This window comes from Crocuta crocuta, unplaced genomic scaffold, assembly GCF_008692635.1.
Source record: "Crocuta crocuta isolate KB4526 unplaced genomic scaffold, BGI_CrCroc_1.0 scaffold118, whole genome shotgun sequence".
NCBI lineage: Eukaryota > Metazoa > Chordata > Mammalia > Carnivora > Hyaenidae > Crocuta > Crocuta crocuta.
This window is the reverse complement of record NW_027551558.1, coordinates 9313786-9334917: the sequence shown is the minus strand read 5'-3', so window position 1 is coordinate 9334917 and position 21132 is coordinate 9313786. Positions and strand designations below refer to the sequence as shown.

General features: G+C 52.0%; 2 protein-coding genes across 3 annotated transcripts in view; one reads left to right on the top strand and one right to left on the bottom strand.

The window, feature by feature from the left end:
* LMAN2L (lectin, mannose binding 2 like) overlaps window positions 1–21132 on the bottom strand; it is an 81171-nt gene that overhangs the window by 25237 nt on the left and 34802 nt on the right. The window contains exon 9 of one of the 2 annotated variants that reach the window (XM_077749210.1): window positions 31–3583. The exons of the other annotated variant lie outside the window; for it this stretch is intronic. Coding sequence (XP_077605336.1) covers window positions 3546–3583 — 38 coding nt within the window. The 3' untranslated portion in view covers window positions 31–3545. Of the gene's footprint in view, window positions 1–30; window positions 3584–21132 lie in introns of those variants that run through there. 2 annotated transcript variants of the gene reach the window in all.
* The window catches only part of FER1L5 (fer-1 like family member 5), a 54957-nt gene that overhangs the window by 28463 nt on the left and 5362 nt on the right, over window positions 1–21132 (top strand). Inside the window, exons 20-42 of the mRNA XM_077749212.1 lie at window positions 6996–7120; window positions 7981–8081; window positions 8754–8931; window positions 9010–9165; window positions 10340–10471; window positions 11675–11838; window positions 12122–12236; window positions 13383–13485; window positions 14061–14224; window positions 14305–14478; window positions 14716–14860; window positions 14982–15059; window positions 15901–16082; window positions 16291–16452; window positions 16793–16894; window positions 17919–18065; window positions 18151–18313; window positions 18462–18487; window positions 19124–19174; window positions 19271–19372; window positions 19737–19856; window positions 20379–20540; window positions 20759–20850. Of these exons, the coding sequence (XP_077605338.1) occupies window positions 6996–7120; window positions 7981–8081; window positions 8754–8931; window positions 9010–9165; window positions 10340–10471; window positions 11675–11838; window positions 12122–12236; window positions 13383–13485; window positions 14061–14224; window positions 14305–14478; window positions 14716–14860; window positions 14982–15059; window positions 15901–16082; window positions 16291–16452; window positions 16793–16894; window positions 17919–18065; window positions 18151–18313; window positions 18462–18487; window positions 19124–19174; window positions 19271–19372; window positions 19737–19856; window positions 20379–20540; window positions 20759–20850 (2944 nt within the window). The remainder of the gene's footprint in view (window positions 1–6995; window positions 7121–7980; window positions 8082–8753; window positions 8932–9009; window positions 9166–10339; window positions 10472–11674; window positions 11839–12121; window positions 12237–13382; window positions 13486–14060; window positions 14225–14304; window positions 14479–14715; window positions 14861–14981; window positions 15060–15900; window positions 16083–16290; window positions 16453–16792; window positions 16895–17918; window positions 18066–18150; window positions 18314–18461; window positions 18488–19123; window positions 19175–19270; window positions 19373–19736; window positions 19857–20378; window positions 20541–20758; window positions 20851–21132) is intronic.

The following is a 21132-nucleotide window of genomic DNA, read 5'->3' as shown; positions in this document are numbered from 1 at the left end:
CCCCCCCCCCCCCCCCCCACCTCTGGTATCCTCTATTCTACATTTTGTTTCTCTGAATTTGCCTATACCTCATATGTGGAATCAAATAATATATGTTTTTCGTGTTTGACTTATTTCACTTAGCATTTGTTTTCAAGGTTCATCCATGTTATAGCATATGTTAGAACTGCATTCCTTTTTACGGCTGAATCATATCCCTTGGTATGTACGTATCACATTTTGTTTATACATTCATATGTTGATGGACACTGGGTTGTTTCCACATTTTGGCTATTGTGAACAATGCTGCTTATGAAGATCAATATACATATACCTGAGTCCCTGTTTTCAGTTATTTGGGGCATATGCCTAGGAGTGCAAGCACTGGATCATATAGTAATTCTGTTTAAGTTTGTGAGGAACCATCAAACTATTTTCCATCAAAATTTCTTACTGTTATCTGTTTATCTCTGCAATATCTAAAAAATAGCTGTCCTTATTTTTTTATTCTTTGCAGGCATACGCATGCACTTTCTTTTCTCTTCTTAAGTCTTGACAGACTTTACCAACCTTTTACTACTACAAGTAATGCTGTTAAGATATAATCTTATCCACAAGTGATTTCACTTAAGTCAATGTAACGGTAAGATAAATTTCCCAAAGTGGAATTGGTCAGGGGCACCTGGGTGGCTTAGTCGGTTAAGCGTCCGACTTTTGCTTAGGTCATGATCTCGCGGTTCTTGGGTTCGAGCCCCGCGTCGGGCTCTGTGCTGACTGCCAGCTCAGAGCCTGGAGTCTATTTCAGTCTGTGACTCCCTCTCCCTCTGACCCTCCCCTGCTCATGCTGTCTGTCTCTCTCTCCTAGAAATAAAATTAAAAAAAAAAAGTGGAATTGGTCAAAAGTGTATTTGCATCTTGGCAGATATTGCAAAACTGCCCTTCATGCTGGTCATTTTCCCGTTTGCTCTCATTATCTCTAGCAAGGAGACACTTTGCATGCGCTGTTCTACATCAAGCTTCATTCTTGCCCATCCTTGATCTATTCTGTACCTCAGAGCTGAACACCTGCAAACTACATTTCCCAGAGTCCCATGCCAGCTGATAAAAGAGGTGATAATTGTTGTTCTGTTCTCTCTCCCCACCTCTTCACTTTGTCTTTCTGCCTCTCCCTCCCCCTCTCTCCCACCCCTGATTCAGGAGGCATCACTGGAAGTAGCTACATCCCTTCAATGATCCCAGCTTTGGCTGGTCCCTCCTCCATGATTCCAGCCTTGGCCAGGCCTCTGCTCCTCTGCACTACTGGTTGGGCATCACCTTGGTGGCTCCAGCACCTTGCGCAGCTACCCCGATGATGAAGCCATGTTGTGCACCTGTCTCTGTTCACACCATTGCCTCCTTTTTGTTCCCCAGCCCTAGAAACAGAAGTCTCTTCCTTCTGTTACTAATATCTGAGTAAGCTCATTTTCCTCTTCTTGATCTCTCGGCCCTTTCAATACATTAAATCCCCTCTATTTCAAATACATGCCATGGCCTTTTTCTTTTCCTGGCTGCACCCTGATAATCCTCCATAAAGGATGTACCATTCAACACTCCCACCAGCAACATATGAGACCCTAATCAGTCTGATAAGTGAAAACTGGTATTTTGGTGTGGTTTTTACTTTGTGTTTGTTGTTATAAATGAAGTTTGGCATCTTTTCATATGTTTAAGGTCATTTGTGTTTCCCATTATTTTCCTGTTTATGTATTTTCTCTTTTATTCTATTGAGATATTAGTCAGTTTCTTATTGATTTCTAGGATGCCTTCATAGATGAGGGAGATTAGGCCCTTATGATATGACCTGTCGATATACGTCCTATATTTGTCTCATATCTTTGTCTATGGTGTTTGGGAATTTTTTCCCATGAAGCCTTTTTTTTTTTTTTAATGTACTCATACTACTTCTTTTAGGGCTTCTGGTTTTTGAGTCATAATTAGAAAGGTCTTCTCCACTCCAGATTTATTAAGGAGAATTCCCTCATGTTTTGTTCTAGAAGTTTGTGGTTTCTCAACCAATACCTTCTTCATAATGAATGCCTTCTCTTTTTCTGATATTTTTCCCTATAAATTTCTTGATCTTTTTGTCCAGCTCCCCAAATATCCTTTATTTGCAAGTCTACTAACTTTACCAGGATATGTTGAAATGTTGATCCCTTGGGGTCAGTTTTCCCTGGCATGTGGTATACTCTTTTATCAGTAGATTAGAATCTTACTTTGTTAGTAATTTCTTTAGTGGTATAATTATTTTTACAGTTTTTTAATTGGATTGCGTGTCTTCCTATTATGGGGTTATAAGAGTTCTTTATATATGCTAGATACAAGTCTTTTATTAGATGTATTATTTGCAAATAGTCTGTGGCTTTTCTTTTCATTTTCATAACAGTGTTTTTGAAGTGTGAGTAGCTTTAATTTGGAGGAAGTCCAATTTTTTTCTTTTATGGTGTCATATCTGAGATTCCTTTGCCTAACCCAAGGTTATGAAGATTTGTCTCCCTATCTTCTAAAAGTTTTATACTTTTGGTTCTTATATTTAGCTGTATGATCCATTTTGAATAAATTTGTATATGAATACAATTTTTCAAGCATGATTTATTAAAAAGACTATCTCTTCCCATGTGAGTTTTCTTTAGTTATTTATATATATGTATATATATTTATGTTTATTTATTAATTTTGAGATGGGGGCAGGGGGGTAGAGGGGCAGAGATAGAAGGAGAGAAAATTCCAAACGGGATCCACTCTGTCAGCACAGAGCTCGACACGGGGCTTAATCCCACGAGCTGTGAGATCATGACCTGAGCTGAAATCAAGAGTCGGATGTTTAACCAACTGAGCCACTCAGGCGCCCCTCTTTAGTTATGTTTTTAAATATTCTGTCCCATTGTTTAGGTTTTCTATTTCAGGGCCTCCACTTATGGGCTTAACAATTTTCCCTGGTTTTCTTCTGTATCCATCATCTTCTCCTTGATCCTTTTTGATTCTTTATTTCCATTTTATTCTGGTAACTCTTCTTATTTCTATCCTTACTTCTGTGCCTCTCACCGGCTTGCCTGCAGCGTCTAATCTCCGTTAGGCTTCTTTTTATGTTGTCTTCTTTCTAGGGTGTTTGTGTTTTTACTTCTACTTTTTTTTTTTCTGCATTTTACCAGCTCACATTTCCTCCTCTGAGCCCTGAGTTCATTCTGGGAGTGTATTTTTGCTGGCACATTCTGCACCCTGCTCCCATCAAGCTGTGCTTCCAGCTGTCTGTCCAGCTCTTCGCTTCCCCGCAGGCGACTTCTGTTGCACTTCACCCCTTTCGGCTTTGAGGGCAATCACAGTTGCTTTTGGCAGTCCTTATGTGTATTTTGAGTCTGCAGATTATATCTGTCTCCTTGCTTTGCTGAAAATGGAGTTGTTTTCCTCCTCCTTGTTGCTTTTGTATGCCATCCAAGAGTAGAAGAAGAAAATTGCCATCTTGTGCCATACGTTCATATCTGAGAGCCCCAGTCCTGGACCTCTGCTCACTTACCATTGTAATGATTCATTCAGTGCCGGAGTCTGCATCGGGGGTCTGCCAACAATTCTGGAAAATTGTAAGATATTTTCGCTTTGAAAACTACTACTTCTCCTTGTCTCTTATAGATCCTTTTCAAACACACTCAATTCTCTGTGGAACTTGTCATTCTGTTCTTCATATTTTTAAACCTCCCTTCCATATTTGCCATCTCTCTGAGCTGCATTCTGCATAACTTCTAGATCTTCTTGGAAGGGCCTGAGGCAACCAATATATTTAAAATGCTTTGGCAGCTCCTGATCCCTGGTCCCCACTTTATTCTTCCCCATGGTATTTTCTATCATTTGACCCACTGTATTTTAATGTATTTTGTCTTTTTTGCCTCCACTATCTTTTAAATTCTTAAGTAAACTTTTGATTCAGGGATGCCTGGATGGCTCAATTGGTTAAGTGTCCAACTCTTGATTTCAGCTCAGGTCATGATCTCACAGTTCATGGGATTGAGCCCATGTCGGGCTTCACACTAAGTGTGGAGCCTGCTTAGAAGTCTCTCTCCCTGTCTTTCTCTCTCTGTCCCTCCCCCTCTCGTGTGCACTAGCTTTCTCTCTCTCTCTCAAAAACCAAACAAACAACCTTTTGATTCAAGTATAACATAGCTATGGAAAGTACACAAAGCAAAGTGTCCAACTCAATGAATCATTGCACAGCAAACACACCCGTGTAACAACATTCAGACCATGAAACAGAGTCCTGACATCTCAGAGGCCCCTTGAGCCTTTCTGCCCCCACCTCCACCAAGGGCATTACCCTCCTAACCTCCATTTTGCCTGGTGGTTAGCTTTATAAAAACGAAACCAGATAGCACGCAGTCTTTTATATCTGGCTTCTTTTGCTCACCATTTTGTGAAATGCATTCGGAAACCTAGATGATGTTGGCTGTAGCTGCAGCTTGTTCTCCTTGCTGTATAGTATTCCATGGTGCAAATATACCATAACTTATTTTTCCCTTCTACCGCTGAGAGAGGTTTCAGTGGTTTTCAGTTTTGGACTATTACAAACAGTGCTGCCATGAACATTTTGCGACCTGTCTTTAATGCTGTGACCCGCTTCGGTTGGGTGTATGCCTGGAAGCAGAACTGCAGGGCTATGGGGCACCTGGGTGCCTCAGTCAGTTGAGCACCTGAGTTTGGCTCAGGTCATGATCTTGCAGTTCATGAGCTCGAGCCCCACATCGGGCTTTGTGCTGACAGCTCAGGGCCTGCAGCCTGCTTCGGATTCTGTGCCTCCCTCTCTCTCTGCCCCTCCCCTGCTCACACTCTGTCTCTCTCTCTCTCCAAAATAAATAAACATTAAAAAAAAAAAAAGAACGGTGGAACTGCAGGACTAGAGAGTGTGTATATTGGTTCTGAGCTGCTTGTTTTCCTGGAATTGTATCTCTGGGAAACCTTTGGGACTTTAAAGCTTCACCTCCAGAGAGGATTTCTTTGCTTCCTCCGGTTACCTGGGGCACTGCCAACCAAAGGCCACTTTATATGTTTTCCAGCCCACACAGGTGGTATGAGTGCAGAATACAACCTATGTGAGGCTCCAATTAAAGTTACAAATGTTTGAGAAAACTTCCTGCCCCCTCTACCCAGAGACATGCTGGAGATGGGCCTGTTTCCTCACTGTTGTCTTCTGTGTGGTGGATTATTTCTTGACTGAGCGTTTAGGTTTTGGGATGGTAGCTTTGCATGGCAGATTCATTTGGTAAGGGCTGCCCTAACAAAGCACCACAAACTAGGTGGCTTAGAACAATGAGAGACTTGTTCTCTGTTCTGGAGGCTAGATGTCCCAAATCAAGTTGCTGGTTCTTTCTTTTATTTATTTTTAAATTTCTTTTTGAGATTTTTTTAAGTTTATCTACTTATTTTGAGAGAGAATATGAGAGGGAGAGGGGCAGAGAGAGAATCCCAAGCAAGCTCTGCACTGTCAGCACGGAGCCCGACGCAGGGCTTGAATCTACAACCCTGAGATCAAGAGTCACACTCTCTGCCAGCTCAGCCTGCCAGGCGCCCCAGGGTTGGTTCCTTCTGATGGATCTGAGGGAGAATCTGGTCCAAGCCTCTCTCCCAGCATCTGCTGGTTGCCTACAATCTTTGGTGCTCCTTGGCATGTAGATGCGCCACTCCACCTCTGCCTTCTGTCTTCACGTGGTGTCGTTCCTCTGTCCCTGTGTCTTCATGTGGCTGTCTCTCTCTGTGTCCCTCTCTTATAGGAACATCTATACTGTGTTAAGGCTCCAACCTACTTCAGATGACCTCATCTCAACTAATGACAGTTGCAATGACCCTATGTCCAAATAAAGTCACATTCTGAGGTAGTGGGGTTAGGACTTCAACATATCTGTATAGGGGCCACAATTCAACCCCTAATACATGGGGTCTCCTATTAGACTACCCATTGTGGGCAGTGCCAGGCTTTCTCTGCTGAGGCCCCTGCTCTGGCACTTGCCAAAGAGAAACACAAGTTCAGGGCACCTGGGTGGCTCAGTTGGTTAAGCATCCGACTTCGGCTCAGGTCATGGTCTCACGGTTTATGGGTTTGAGCCCCATGTTGGGCTCTGTGCTGACAGCTAGCTCAGAGCCTGGAGCCTGTTTTGGATTCTGTGTCTCCCTCTCTCTCTGACTCTCCCCTGCTCATGCTATCTCTCAGAAATAAATAAAACATTAAAATAATTTTTTAATAAAAAAAGAACAAACAAAGAGAAACACAAGTTCTCCAATATTTCCAGAAACTTAGAGGGCAAAAGTCAGTTTTGTTTTTGCTTGCCTCACAGATTGTCTGCTTTTAGTTTACTTTGACGTACGTGAATTTCTTTTATCAAGTCAGCAATACAATTCAGAAAAATTTTTAAATGCAATTATGTTCCATCTAGCATCCCCTCCCCCTCCCTACCATTTCAATAAGGAACATGGCCAGGGAACCCAGTTTGTCAAACTCATCACTGTTTTTTATCTATCCTTGCTCTCCTCACCCCACGCCTCTGCACTGGCAGGCCCTTTATGTTAGATGTCTGCCCACTCCAACCAAACCCTGGGTCTCCCCTCTGCCTTGCAGCCCACCCAGAAGGGAGACCCTACCTCTCAAGTCATGCCCTTTGCCTTGAGGTTAAGGGCACAGGGCTTTGGAGCTAGAAACCTACATTATGATCACCTGGCCATGCCTGGATTTTCCCACGTGTAAAATGGGGAATTTTGAAAAGTGACATGATACCCTGAGCACAATGAATGCTTGGTAAGGCCAGCAATGTTCATCATAGTACATATGTTCTCAACTGGCCACCAGCCCACCCTCTGGCGGGAGGGATCCAATTAGGATTATTAACAGATGGCATCCTTGAGGAATGGAATAGCTCAGGGAAGATCCTCTGAGGGGACTTCCCACGGTCCCTCAGACACCTCCCCCGCCTCCCCACCCCCTCCACATGTCTGTGTTTCAGGGAACATCTACCATTATGTGCCCTGGTACAACACCAAGCCAGTGGTGGCCGTGACCTCCTACTGGGAGGACTCCAGCTTCCGCATGCACTGCCTCAACCTCCTTCACTTCACTCGGGACCGCCTGGTGAGTGGTGCAACAAGGCACAGGGGTGGGGCAGGGCCATCGATGGGAGGCTTGGTGAACCAAATCCCCAAGGATTTGGGAGTCCTAGGGAGCCAGTCACTCTCGTTGCTCACACACTCCACACCAGTGAAGATGGAAGTGTCCGGCACTGTGCTAGATACTGAAGACTCAAAGCTTAATAAACACAGCGCCAAGCCCCACTACCTGAGAGGGCAGACATGCAAATAGCTACTATAGAGCACAGCCAGGGCTGGAGTTACAGTACCCAGCGCTATGGGGGTAGAGAGATTAGGAGTGGAGGAGGTGAGACGAGGAGAGGATATTCAGAGGTGTTTGAAAAGCAGATAACATTTGAGGAGTGTCTTGAAGAATGAAAAGTTTGCTGGGGGCATGGTGGGGGTGCAGAGAAGGGAACAATGTACAAAGCCATGGTGACATGAAGTTCTGGGGTGGCAGGGCCAAGGAGGTGATGTGGAAATAAGGCCAGAGAAGCTGGAAGGGGTCAGAGCACAAAAAGGCTTATGCATCCATTAAGAAGGGAAGTCACTGAACAATTTTAGGCAGGAGAGCCACCTTAGATACAACTTTCTTGCCCCTACAGAAGGGAAGCCCTGGGTCAAGACTGTACCCCTTACAGTCCTGCCCTATCCTGGCTCCTTCCTGCTGCTTATTCTATTGGGTCATAGAGAGGGTGCATGGGGATTCTAGCCTTGTAAGGGCATGTGACAGCTTTGGACGGAGGGCCTCAGGTTACCCCAAAGGCGCCCAAGTCCTGACTAAAAACATCTCAGGCCAATCAGCCCTGTAACCCCTCCCGGGTGAGCTCCCATGCTCACTTTGTGTTCTCTCCTGCTGGACAGAAAGCCAATCTGGACACCTTGAAGTCCATACGGAATCTGAGGGACCCCGCATTGCTCCCCCAGTGGGAGAAGCTGTTGAGAGAGCTGGTGGAGGACTGCAAGTAGGGGAGGAGCGCACTGCCCTGGGGCTGGGGCTGAGCCAGGTCAGGTTCACACAGGGTAGGGGCTCGGACTCACACCCTACAGAACAACCCCAGCCCCCACCTCCGCAGGAAAGGGGCTCCGCTCAAGTCTCTCTCCAGCTCAAAGCCCACATGACGATGCTGCTTCTCTCCTCCCCTGTTCAGGCCCTCCAGAAACTGACTTTGACCTCTCCACCCAGCCTTGTCCCGGCTGTCCCTATACACACACCTGATCCTCCTACCATCCCAGACCTCTCCCTGTCATCCTGACAAGCAGCTTTTTCCCTGCTGCTCCTGTCCACAGTGCCCTCCACAAGGCTCTGCCTGTTCTGGAAGATGCATCGTAAGGCCTCTCCTCCCAGCCCCACACCCCACTTGGATCCCCACCCTCACCCCCCCAGGGCTTGGTTGGCCCTTGTCTCAGGGCTCCCACTCACATCCATAAGGAGCTCCCTGAGCACAGACCTGGCACACAGCATGGGGCTGGGAGGGCGGGAGGCGGTTCTCATAAGAGCCCGGGGGCCAGGCCATCAGGGGATGGGACAGGATCTCAAGTCTAGGAAGGGTACATTGGCCTAAGGCAGGGCAGGAGGTCATGAGGAGGTAAGATCACGAGAGGCCCAGGCCCCTCTTTCCCGGTCCTGGCCACAGGTACCCTCTGCCCTGCATGAGCCAGCAGCCCAGAGCCACGGAGCTGGACAAGAAGAGGTGGCAGCTCCGCAGCCTGCTCCTGCAGGAGCTGGCCCAAAAGGCCAAGGAAGTCAAGCCCAGGAACATGGTGGCCACCGTGGAGAACTGGCTGTACCGCCTCAATGCCGTGCTCCCCGAGGTAGGTGCTGGACACACCGCTGGGGGAGGTGGGACTCGAAGCCACTCACGTAGGCCTGGCACCCTCCCATCTCCGCAGCCCCAGGTGAGCCTCCCAGATGTGATGATCTGGCTGATGTCCAAGGAGCAGCGAGTGGCCTATGCACAGGTGCCTGCCCACAGCATCCTGTTCTCCCCGACAGGGGCTCTGCACTCTGGCAGGTTCTGTGGGAAGATACAGAACCTCCTCCTGCAGGTGAGGAAGCTGGGAGTCCTCAGGCCACCCTGCTCCTTGGGGGGAGGAAAGGGCCCAGAAACACCCCAAAAGAGAAGCTCTGAACTCTTGAAGCAGCCCCTGTGAATCTCCCTGAGGGCATGCCCACTTCGTCTCTCCTGAGCCCAACCAAGTAAAATGCGGTTTAAAGAGTCTCCATAGGAAGGCAGAGGACAGTGACCACCATCATGTGGTTAATGCCAAGTTCACATCCCTCATAAATGTTCCTCAAATTCATCTCTTCCCTCATTCTTATAGTACACTTGGTCCAGTCCCTTGCCATCTTTCCCCTACACCAGGACTGGGTGCTTTCCAAAATATTTAACGTTTATATGGATTGGGCACCAGTCCATCATATCAAATGCAGGCCATACATAAGGCTGGCTGAGCAGCACCCCTGCCCTGATGACAGCCGCTGCTTCCAGCCTTCCCCACCCCACCCCACCCCCAGGAAGCAGGTGGGGATCTCTCCCTTGCTCTTGATGTCCTTGGCTCCCTATTGCCTTCTGGAGAAGGCTCAATCTCCCTGGCCAGGCCCCAGCCCCTTCTCACTGCTGTAACCTTCTTAGGGCCACATACTCTCAATAGTCCGGCTACTCTCGGCTTCCCTGCCTCCAAACCTGCCTGTTCTAGGCCCTTTTCACTGTTGTAGAAGGACCCTCGCATGCCCATCTGAGTCCCTCATCCTGCAAGAACCACTGAGACTTGACTCCTGGCTCTACCACTCACTGGCTTGTGTGACCCCAGACCAACCCTTGACCATGTCCAGGTCTCAATCTGCTCCTCTGTTAAATGGGCCTAGTGAAAATGATGCCTCCACCCCACAATGGTAATGTGTGAGGATCAGAGCATATGTCCATTTCGTCACCATCACCACTCCTCTTTGGAGCCTTCTCAGGCTCCCTAGGTGGCACTGCCCCTCTCCCCCACACCCCCACCAGCCTCTCTGTTATCATGGGGTCACAGGTATAATCATTTGCATGTCCTCTCCCCATGGAAGGCAGGAACCCTGCATCATTCACTTTTAGCCCCAGCACCCTGCTCAGTGGAAGGCCCCTGCTCCCGGGGCTCAGGGTGAAGGAGCAGGTGTCCCTCACCCAGGCCCCTGCCCCCGGGGGCCATGTACCCCTGTGGGGCTGACCTGCCTCCGATTCAGTACCCAGAGGGTGAAGGACAGAAGGACACGCTGCCGGCACACCTCCGGGTCTGCATGTGGCTCGGCAACGTCACAGACAGCAAGGATCTGCAGCTGCTCCGCCAGGGCGAAGTTGTCGTGTACGCGGAGACGGTGAGCAACGCCCGGGTAGGACGGAAGGGGGAGGTCCAGCCGCAAATAGCCCAGCACCAAAAGTGGAGAAAACTGTTACCAGCAGAAACTTAGGTTTATGAAATGGGCTGTCATAAAGAGCGGTGGCAGAGCTCAAAGCAGCCTCAGATGCTGCCAGCTTGGGGTCCCTTGTTGACAAGCCATAGGCGTGTGATGACAAGAGGAGCAGCCGAGTGGTACCTTAGGGCCAGCCACTCTCTCTCTGATGGAGGTTTGTGAGGAGTAGACCTGCAAAGTGAGCAAGCCTCCAACCGGCAGGGTCTCCTCTCTCACCCACATGGCAGCCTAGGACCCCTCCAGACTCCAGCTGGGTCCTCCAGGTCAGTCTGGTGGCTCTGGGGAGGGTGGGATCTGGAACATTCAGAGGAGCAGGAAATGGTCCCAGAGAACCATAGACCCGGGAGGGTGGGGGGGTGGCGGCGGGGGCATGAGCAGCCAGCCGGTCAGAGACAGCTCTAGAATCAGAGGAGGGAAGGACAACCCTTGCTCCCTGAGGGAGGACATGGCTCAGGAGAAGGCTCTGAGAGCAGCAGGAATGGAGTTGAAGAGTTTTTGGCTTTTTAATTTACCAAGTTAAAAACATACTTTTGTGGTTTAAGTTGCACACTGTGAACAGATATACCCTAACATGCATAAACAGCCCCTACTCAGGGCTTGGTGACCCCGAGATGAGTGGGGATTTAGGAGGAGTTGCAGGCAGCAGGGGCTGTGTGCCCAGCCAGGAGGATGTGGGGGAAAAGGCTCAGAGGCTGCAAAGATGTGACAAGTGGTGGAGCAGCACTGGGTTCCCCGGATCAGCAGCAACAGGACTAAGGGACCACACTGCAGGTGCCACCAGGCCCTAATACAGGCACCCACCCTGCTCTACCCTTCAGTGGCTGAGCACCCTGGGATAGAGTTGACCTCTGAGCCTCAGTCTCCCCACCTGTGAAATGGGACTGTGAGAATTACAGGCGACAGTTCATGTAAAACCCTAGGCATGGGCCTGGCCCAAGGGGAGAGCTTGATGAACAATCTGCCTGTGCTAAATGAGTGCCGTTGGGGGAAAGTGATGGCTGTGATAAGCTCTGGAGGTGCCTGGAGCTGAGTAGGGGGCCCAAGGAGGGACCCAGTGTCCCACCGTGAGCTGGCAGTACAAAGCACTGACAGTCGCCCTCCCCCCAGTACGAGAACCAGGCCAAGTATAAAGACCAGTGGGGACAGCAGGGGCTGTACCACTGCCCCAACTTCTCAGACGTCATGGGGCACAAGGCCCTCCCCAAGGAGGATTTCAAGGCACCCCAGGGATGGCACTGGCAGGGGCAGTGGACAGTGGAGCCTCAGAGGAGGTAAGGCTAGCACACAGGCTAGAGCCTCTGTGCCCCTGGAATGCAGCCCTGGGGTGAGAGCCAGTCAGCAGCAGCCCAGAGAGCTAGGCACACAGCCACCATAGCCTGCCCCCGGGGCCCAGAGTGCCCACCACCCCTGCCCTGGGTGCCAAGCCCCGCTGCCCAGCCTTGCCCAGAGCAGGTGGGGCCACTGGGTAGGGGAACACTGGGCCCACAGAGGACAACCCCAGGGCCTGAAAGTTAAGGGAGATGTGCTGGGAACTTGGGATTTCGCTGCCCCCAGACTCCTCCTGGACATACACATCAACAAGAGCCAAGTGCTTGAGGAAGTATATGAGAACCAGTGTCGCGACACCACAGGGGCCTGGGCGCCAGCAGCCCTCCCCAACACAGATGTGGTGAGTACGGGCTGAAGCTGCCTCCAGGGATGTGGGGGGATAAGCAGTGCAACCAGGTGGGCACCTCGGAAGCTGTGTTGTCCAAGTGGAAAGAGCACTGGACTAAGGGTTACCATCGAGTAACCCTTTGGGACCTTGGGTGCACACTGATGGGCTTTCTGTCCCAAGATGACAGGTAGAGGTAACTTCCATAAGACAGCAAGGAACAATGTAGCAGGGCAGTGTTTCCTTCCTAGGCCTCTTTCAAAGGTAGTGCTTACCCAGCAGGAGGAAATCTGTGTGGGGCTGGTCTAAGCCCATACTGTCCAACAGAACTTTCTATGATGATGGAAATGTTCTATGTCTGCACGGTCCACCTATTGAATTGGCTATCGAGTACCTGAAATGTGGTACTTGTGAGAGTGAAGAACTGAACTTTGGATTTTGTTTCATTTTAATGAATTTGCACTTAAGGGGCCCTAGGAGGTTGGTGGCTGCTGGGTCAGACAGCACAGGTCGAACCCTTGTCTCATGCACACTACCCTCCCCTCCTCAACAGGGACAGAGACAGGGCACACAACAGCAACTAGCTGAGATCAGTCACACTATTTCCCTTTCATAGTCATTAGTATCAGTATTTCCTATCTATGGTACTGATTTTCCATAAAGTCAGAGAGTGGCTTCCATAATTGATAGTGGCTATATAAAGTTTCCTTTTAAAAATACATTTACTGTTTGGGGGCGCCAGGGTGGCTCAGTCACTTAAGCATCTGACTCTTGATCAGCTTAGGTCATGATCTCTTCGTTTAAGGAATCAAGCCTCACATTGGGCTCTGAGCTGATAGCATGGAGTCTGCTTGGGATTCTGTCTCCCACTCTCTCTGCCTCTCCTCTGCTCACGCTTGCGCGCTCTCTCTCTCTCAAAATAAATAAACATTTAAAATAATAATAATAAATAAAAATACATTTACTGGTTGAAAAGGCAAGTCAGTAAAAGCATATTGAGTGGATATGCAGGTGGCATCAGAAGTAGCAAGCACTATCTGCTCCAAGCAGAGCAGAGAGAGACCACTATGGCCACCATAGTGAGCAAACGTGTAGGCAGAGTGAGTGAAGGTGGCCTCCTAGCTCAGATGCCCCCGGCCCGCCTTGTCTGTCTACCCTCAGAACGGAGAGCCCGTGGAGGCCCGGGAGAATATGAAGTGTCCCCAAGGCTGGCACTTTAAGGAGAACTGGGATGTGGAGCTGAACCATGCAGTGGACAATGAGGGTCAGTCCTCTGGTCACGGGCTGAGGGAAGGAGGCCCTGGAGCTGCCAGGGACTGACACTTTCCACCTCACAGCAGTCAAGTTCTCAGGTGGGATGGGCCTGAATTTCTGGAGGTCCCCCAGCCTCGGGAGAGTGGGGCCTCCACTCTTTCTATAGACATGGGCCCCAGTTTTGAAACAGGGCAGGTTGTAAGTGCCTCCTGAGCACTTACTAGAAAGGAGAAATGCTCATGGAGCCTGGGTTCACCTGAGGTAGTTCCAGGGAAAGAGTGATGGGCTGGAAGTCCGAAGACCTGAGCTCAAGATGCTGACTGTGCTACATATGGGCTTTGTGGCCTTGTGTGGATCACAGGACGTCTCTGAGCCCCAGCTTCCTCATTTGTAAGATGGGCAGTTGGGCCCAACCCACCCTTGTGACCACCCCATCCTTTCCATACCTCAGGGCCCTGAGAGACCATGAGGGAAAGCATTTCCTTCCCCTTTAGCTTGCTTTCTGGGGCCCATCTCTCAGGCCTGTCCACGCCTCCCAGCCCGTGGGCACCTGGGCACCCACAGGCCATGGCCCTGCCTCTGCAGGCTGGGAGTATGGAGTGGGGATCGAGCCCTCAGGCCTGCCCCAGCTCTGGAACTCGGTGGAGAAGACCTACTACACATGCCGCCGCCGGCGCTGGGTGCGTTTGCGCTGCCGGAACCACGGGAAGCTGGGCCTGGAACAGGAGACCCTGTCCTTCCTGCAGCTGGTGAGGGGGCCACCTGGGCAGGGTCCCCCCACCCTGTGCCATGGCGGGGGGGTGGTGACATTCTGCTCCCCTCCCTGCAGCACCACCCCAGCCCAGCCGAGGAGGAGGGGGGCTGGGAATACGGCACCTTTGGCTCCAAGTTCCACCTGACCCCTCAGCCTCAGAGCCGGTTCCGCCGCCGCCGCTGGCACCGCAGGCTGATCCCAAACAAGGACAAGGGCATTGCACCCATTTTCCTTCTGGAGGGATCCTTGGTAAAGCTTCAGTGGGCTAGGTGACTCCTTGCAATGCTACCTCTCAGAGCCAGGGCCCAGGCTGGGTATGGCAGACAGCTGGAGATGCCCCAGGTTGGGGCACTGATGGCTGGGGGGCAGGGGAGTGTGCACCTCAGATCCACACCCTTGGATAAAGGGAGAAGGGTGACCTGGGCCTGCACTAGAGGAGACAAGAAAAACATCCAAGAGCCTCAGGGAGAATGTCCTGGGTTACAGTTTATGGATCTGAAAGAGCAGGCTAACAAGGAAGAGAGCAGGATGCTGTCACAGGGTCCAAACAAATCATTCATGAGCTTCTGGAGGACTGCCCCACAGGACACCCATCCACTTGACCTACCCTTCATCTACTGCATCTTCAACAGTGAGCATTTGAGACTCAGCTTGGGTGGCCCCAGAGGCCTTGCATCTGAGGGCAGGGAGTGGGGAAGGGTCGAGGTGGGGATCCTGGGGGCAGGTGATAGACATGGCTCCTCTCTTACCAGAGCCCCATTACTACCAGCTTTTCTGCTACATCTACCAGGCCCGGAACCTAATGTCCAACCAGATCCAGACATTCCAGGGTAGGCAACAGGCACCTGTTTCTCCTCAAGCCCCCAGGGACACCACGATGTGGCTGCCTAGCAGCATAAAGAATTTGACAAGGAAGGGGGTGAGAAACATTCAGACCCCTCTCCCCAGCAACTCAGGGCCCTAGCTTGGGAGAAAGATATAAAAACAAGTATAAGGTGGGGCTGTTCTTGAGATGTGTCCCCAGTACTGTGGTTTCAAGAAGGGGGAGAAAGTGACATACTTGGGGACCATGTCCCTCGTGTCAGAAGATGGGGGGTGTGGGGAGGAGGTGAGGCATTTCCAGCCCTGTGTATGAGCCTGTCCTTGGTTCTGTGAAGAGGACCCAGTGAAGCTTTCAGGAGAGTCGTGTGCTCCTGCCCTGTCCTACTGGTAGCACTGTTTATAAGGAGCCAGGTTGCTGGCTGAGGGCCAGAGCCAGGGCAGTGGGTGTCTGCCAGGAGCTGTGTCCATTGGGCGTCAGTGCCCACACTGAGAGGGCCACGTGATGTCCCCTGATGCCACAGCCACTACTGATGCTGTGGAAGGGCAGCCACATGTAGCTGGTCCCCAGAACTCCAGAGGAGCCACAGGGCCTTCCATCTCCGTGACAGTCAGGCCTCAACCAGGTGGTGTAAAATAGGTGTGTGTGGAACCAAATGGTCCTTGGCCTCTGATTACATGGCCATTTGCTCTGTAGCTTGCACTGAGGTGGCCTTCTGGGCAGCTGGCAGTGGCTGTGGCTGCCCAGCCTAGGCCTCCCTGGGTCTGGTCCAGTGGTAGCAGCTGCCATAGAGGAGCACCTGGCTTGACAAGCTCAATGGCCGGACCCCCTCCTCTCCTTCTACGCCCCAGGGCCCTTCATTCGGTTGGTCTTCTTGAACCATAGCCAGTGCACCCATACTCTGAGGAGCTCTGCAGCCCCCACATGGGCCCAGACGCTCATTTTCCAGCACCTCCTTCTGTATGAGAACCCCAAGGACACTGAAGCGAGCCCACCACTTGTGGTGTTGGAACTGTGGCAGCAGGACTCCCAGGTAAGGTGGGCTGGACTGGGCAGAGTTGCTGAGTTTTTCTGTTAGAGGAGAATATACAGAAAGGGCTCCAGTGGGGCGTGATTCACAGAGAGCAGCATGTCAACATAAATGTTAGCCCTGAACCTAGAGTTGTCCGAATCCCAGGGGAGGAGAGCCAGAACCCTGCCGGCGTGGCCTCAGTGTTCGGTGAACTTCCCCTTCCCTGCAGGGAAAGGAGAGCTTGTGGGGCCGGAGCATGTGGTCTCCAGTGGTCTGGCTGGATGCCCAAAAACGGATCCTGCCTCCCCTGAGGTGGCACCCCCTTATAAAATTGCTAGGGGAGGAAGAGGGGGAGATCCTGGCGTCCTGTGAGCTGATCCTGGAGACTGAGGTACTAAGGAGGAGGGCCTGGCTGGTGGCGGTTTGGGGGGGTGGGGGGAGATGTCGGTGCTCACTGTCCACCCGCCCCACTTCCCTGCCCCCAGTTCCCACTACCAGTGGTCCCCAACTCCACCCCCCAGGAAAGGCCTGGGGCCTGAGGAGCCAGAACACCGGGCTTGGTGATGCCAGCTGGTGATGTCTCCCTAACCCCCTAACCCCCTTCCTGCTGCTGCCTGTGGGGCTCTGGAGCCGCCTCACTTGAGCCCTGCTAGGGACTCGATTTGGGGGTGGGAAGCAGGACAAGCCCACTAGGGCCTCATGCTCTCTGCTCTCCCACCTTACCCCTTCAGAGTCTCAAAGAGAGGCCGGCAATCATAAGTGTTCCCTGGAAGAATGGGGTCTACACACTCCCCAAGAGCATCCAGCCCACACTAAAGAAAATGGCTATTGAGGTGATGATGGGGGGGGCGGGGGGGAGGGCAAGCACCCCCCCAGAGCAGTCGAGCACCATGGAGATCTCTCTGCTCGCTCTCCTTGGACCCTCTGACTATCTGATCCAAAGTGTGGACCCCAAAAAGAGACTCTCTGAGAGATGGAGGGAGAAGGGAGGAATGAAGAGCAGAAGCTCTGATAGAATAGGTTGTTTTAATGACGATCTCTGTGGCAGGTCATAGACAAAGGGCTTTGCCATTCCTTACCGCATCCAAGCCCCTCACTGCCCCCTGTAGTAGGGACCACATTTCAGACAAAACTGAGGCTCTGAGACCAGAGAGCCCATGCACCGTGACACAGGAGTAAGTGGCAGAGCCAGAATCTGGGCCCAGCCCTGCCTGACTCCAAATGACAGTAGCCTGGAGGTCCCCACTTCAGAACCTTTGTGCCCAGCCACAAATCTGGCAAAGACCAAAAGATGGTCAGGTTCTCCTGGCCCTGGAGATCCCCTCCAAGATCAGGTAACCCCACTCTGGTCCCCTGAAGAGGGTTTCATGAATAAGAGCGTGGAGATGTTTCCGGGGTGCCCAGTGTCTGCCGCTTGAGAGCGCTGAATGACCATGGAGTTCTATGGGATCTGAGTCACCAATGAGCTAGATAGCAAAAGGGACACCTGAGAAATCTGGGCACTCTCTGCTATTCTGGGCCTTCGAAGCAGCCAGCCGTAGGAACTCACTCCAGAGAAGTAACTGGAGGCCAAAGCAGCAGGGGAGGAAGGACAATACCTAAGGGGCCCTGGAGGTCAGTGAAGGATATCAGGTAGCCAGAGGGCACTCCCTCATGGGGGCCTTGAGGACAAGCTCTGATCCCTCACAGGGCAGGAGACCTGGGTAACCTTCAGACTCTGACTTTGTCCAGCTCATTTCCAGGCCTTGGATGTTCCCTGACGCACCATCACTCCCAGGACAGCCCCCTTTCTCTGACCAGGACCCCAATACAGAGGCCCTGTCTGTCCTCTGCCCCACCCCTCCTCTGTTCTGGCAGATCCTGGTCTGGGGCCTTCGGAACATGAAGCAGGTGCGTTCCCCCCAGCTCCTGGTAGAATGCTGGCAAGAGTCCCTGCAGACAGAGCCCATCAAGGACTTCCAGACCAATCCCAACTTCGCCCAGTCAGTCCTCTTCCTCATAGTGGTAAGGCAGCCTCAGGCAAAGCAGGGGCTGGGGCAGCCCTCTCCCCTGGGAGGCCTCACGCCTGGGCCTCTCCTTGGGGCTGCAGGTTATGCCTATGGAGGAGGTCTACGCGCCACCCCTCACATTGAAGGTGGTGGACAGTCAGGACTTCGGCCAGCAAACTGTGGTGGGTCAGGCCAACATCAACTCCCTGCAACCCTACTTCTGCGACCCCTGGGCTGAGGACTATGTGCCTCCACAGCTTCCAAGTATGGCCCTTTCTCCTTGCCCTTCCCCAGCCTCACCTCTAACCTGGCACTGGGAGTGGGGGCAGCCCTGGCGGCCCTGCGGGGCTGGCGTCCCTCCTCCTCACCCTTCTCGCTGCTCCTGAGATTCATGATTGCTTTTTCTCCTCAGTGCTGTCTATGAACAAGTACCAGAAGGTGAGTAAAGAGCTTGAGGTCCCCCCCTTCTCCTGCCCCATTTACAGGGAGCAGCCCTTGTCCCCGAAGAGGGGTGGAGATTAAACCGAGTTCTGAGGTATGTGCTCCCAGCGTACACGAGAACTCTAAAGCTGTGATTCCCAATGTGGACGGCACGTTAGAACGGTTTGAGTTTAAGGAAATCCTATAGCCAGGCCACAGGATAGCTGGGGGGAAGGACCCCAGGTATCAGCATTTTTTTCAAGCCCCAACCACTCTCTGATGATTCCAGTGTTTTCAAGATTCAAAACTACCCCTCAAGAGCTGCATTTGTCAAACTTGAACACAGGCATCTTGGGGAGATTTGGAGCAAAAGCAGATTCTGACTTAGTAGGCCTGGGGTGAAGCTTCAGGTTGTGCATTTCTGGGCCCTTCCAGAGTTCCATCTGAAGTTGTGGGCAATGAGGATAAGAACTAAGCTTACCCTCCTTCTAGTTCCTGATCCCATGTCTGATGATCTCATAACTGAATGGACTCCCTGAGGAGCAAGGGAGCCAGGAAAGAAAGCCCTGCCCTCCACTCCCTTTCTCCTCAAAGTCAGGGATGGTGAGTGGGCCGGGCAGGGGACGCCGCACCTCACCCGCTCTCCTTTCTCAGGTCCTAGACTACCTCTATGAAAAGTTCTGGTTCAATTCCAGCAAAGCTGAGGTGACGTAGGCTCAGCCCCAGGGAACAAGGAATGACCCTGGGCAGAGGAAGGCCACGGTGCCTTCTCCCTGAGGGCCAGAATGACCTTCCCTCCAGGACGAATACGAGCATGAAGTGGACTGGTGGAGCAAGTTGTTCTGGGCCACAGGAGATGCCAAATCCCTGCAGTACAAGCACAAAGACTACCACACCCTGAAGGTTTGGAGGCCTCTAGGAGGGGAGATTGCTGAGACTCAGAATAAAATCTGCTGGCAGAGACTGGCAAACCTTGCCCTGGTTCCTCTAGGAACTACCAGCGGGGATGGGGGCGGGGAAGAGAGGAGGTAGTTTCCTCCTTGTCTCCCCAAGAATCCAGGCCACACCTCCACCAGCCATGCCTTTTTGGGAACCAGGACTGCCCCATCTGCAGCAGGCGGTACTGACCCTGGGGCCACTGAACAGGCAGATGCTTTGAAGCAAGACCTAGGAACTGGTGGCCCCTCAGCCCCCTGACGGCTGGAATGGTCCCCCTCTGGCTGAGCCCGCTGTCCGCACCAGCCTGGGTCCACACACCCTCCTGCAGGTGTATGACTGTGAGCTGGAGGCTGTGCCTGCCTTCGAAGGCCTGCAGGACTTCTGCCAGACCTTTAACCTCTACCAGGAAGAGCCCAAGTTGGACAGCCCTGTGGTAGGGGAGTTCAAGGTACGCGTCCACCCCAGCTGAGCTGCCCCTGTCTCCCGTGCCCCTTCAGTCACCAGAAGACTCTAATAAAAGCCCTGGCTCTCTATGCTCTGTGAGAGGATGGGGCAGGAAGGGCTTGAAACAGTTTAGGGAGTAGGGGAGCAGAGGGTGACCTATGCTGGGATTCAGAGTGACCTCCCCTTACATAGGACAGGCAAGGGCCTCCTCACACCAGCTGCCCGTGAGCCTTAGAGAATAAGTGGCAACCTGAAGGGATGGATGGGGATGGAATGGGAGTCTGCATCAGCAGAAACTGGAAACTCACCGAACGACTAGAGTTCTGTGCCCAACACCCTTCCTAAGCATAGTTGTCCCTGTTGTGGAGTCCCTGCTGCAGCCGCCTCTTCCGTCCTCACGGCTTCCATCCCTGCCAACCTCAACATAGCCCACTCTCTCCAGAGCTCAGGCCAGGGGCACCTCCTGGAGGGCTTAACAGAGCACGGCCCGCGCTGCCAACATCTTCCCTCCCCAACACACACACAGGGCCTTTTCCGCGTCTATCCCTTTCCTGAGGATCCCGAAGCCCCCAAACCCCCCCGCCAGTTCACAGTTTGGCGTGAGAAAGAGGACTTCCCTCAGGAGTGCTTGGTGCGGGTGTACATAGTCCGAGCGATCAACCTGCAGCCCCAAGATTCCAATGGCCTGGTAATGAGCAGCCCCAAGCCCATGGTGTTTATGGTCCCCAGGCCCACCCAGCCCAGGTGCCTCCCACAGGGTCCTGGAGTTCCCTCGGGCTGCGGATACCTAGACCGCCACCTCCCTGGTGCTAGGGGCTCACTTCTGCCCCACTCCCACCTGCCCTGACCAACCTGGGCTGACTCTCCATTTCCTGTCACATTTCCCTCACTATGACTGAACCCCAGTGTGACCCTTATGTGATCCTGAAACTGGGACAGACAAAGATTGGCAACCGGCACAAGTACCAGCCCAACACTCTGGATCCCATCTTTGGCATGTGAGCTGCCCTGACCCACACAATCCCACTTCTCCAGGAGTAAGCTCCAGAAGGCGAACAACTCTTGCATTTCTTTCTACCCTCTGAGTTCCTAGCATGGGGTCTCACACACTCTCGGTGCTCAACAGATGGAAGGGTGGTCAGTTCTGCCCTCCCTCTCAAATGCTTTGCCTGGGAAAGGAGTTCAGTGTCCCACAACCTAGGCCTACCAAAAGTTATTTCAATCCATAAGTAGGGGATAGTTAGTGGCAGGTGACAGCCACCCCAGGCTCTGCTCTCCAT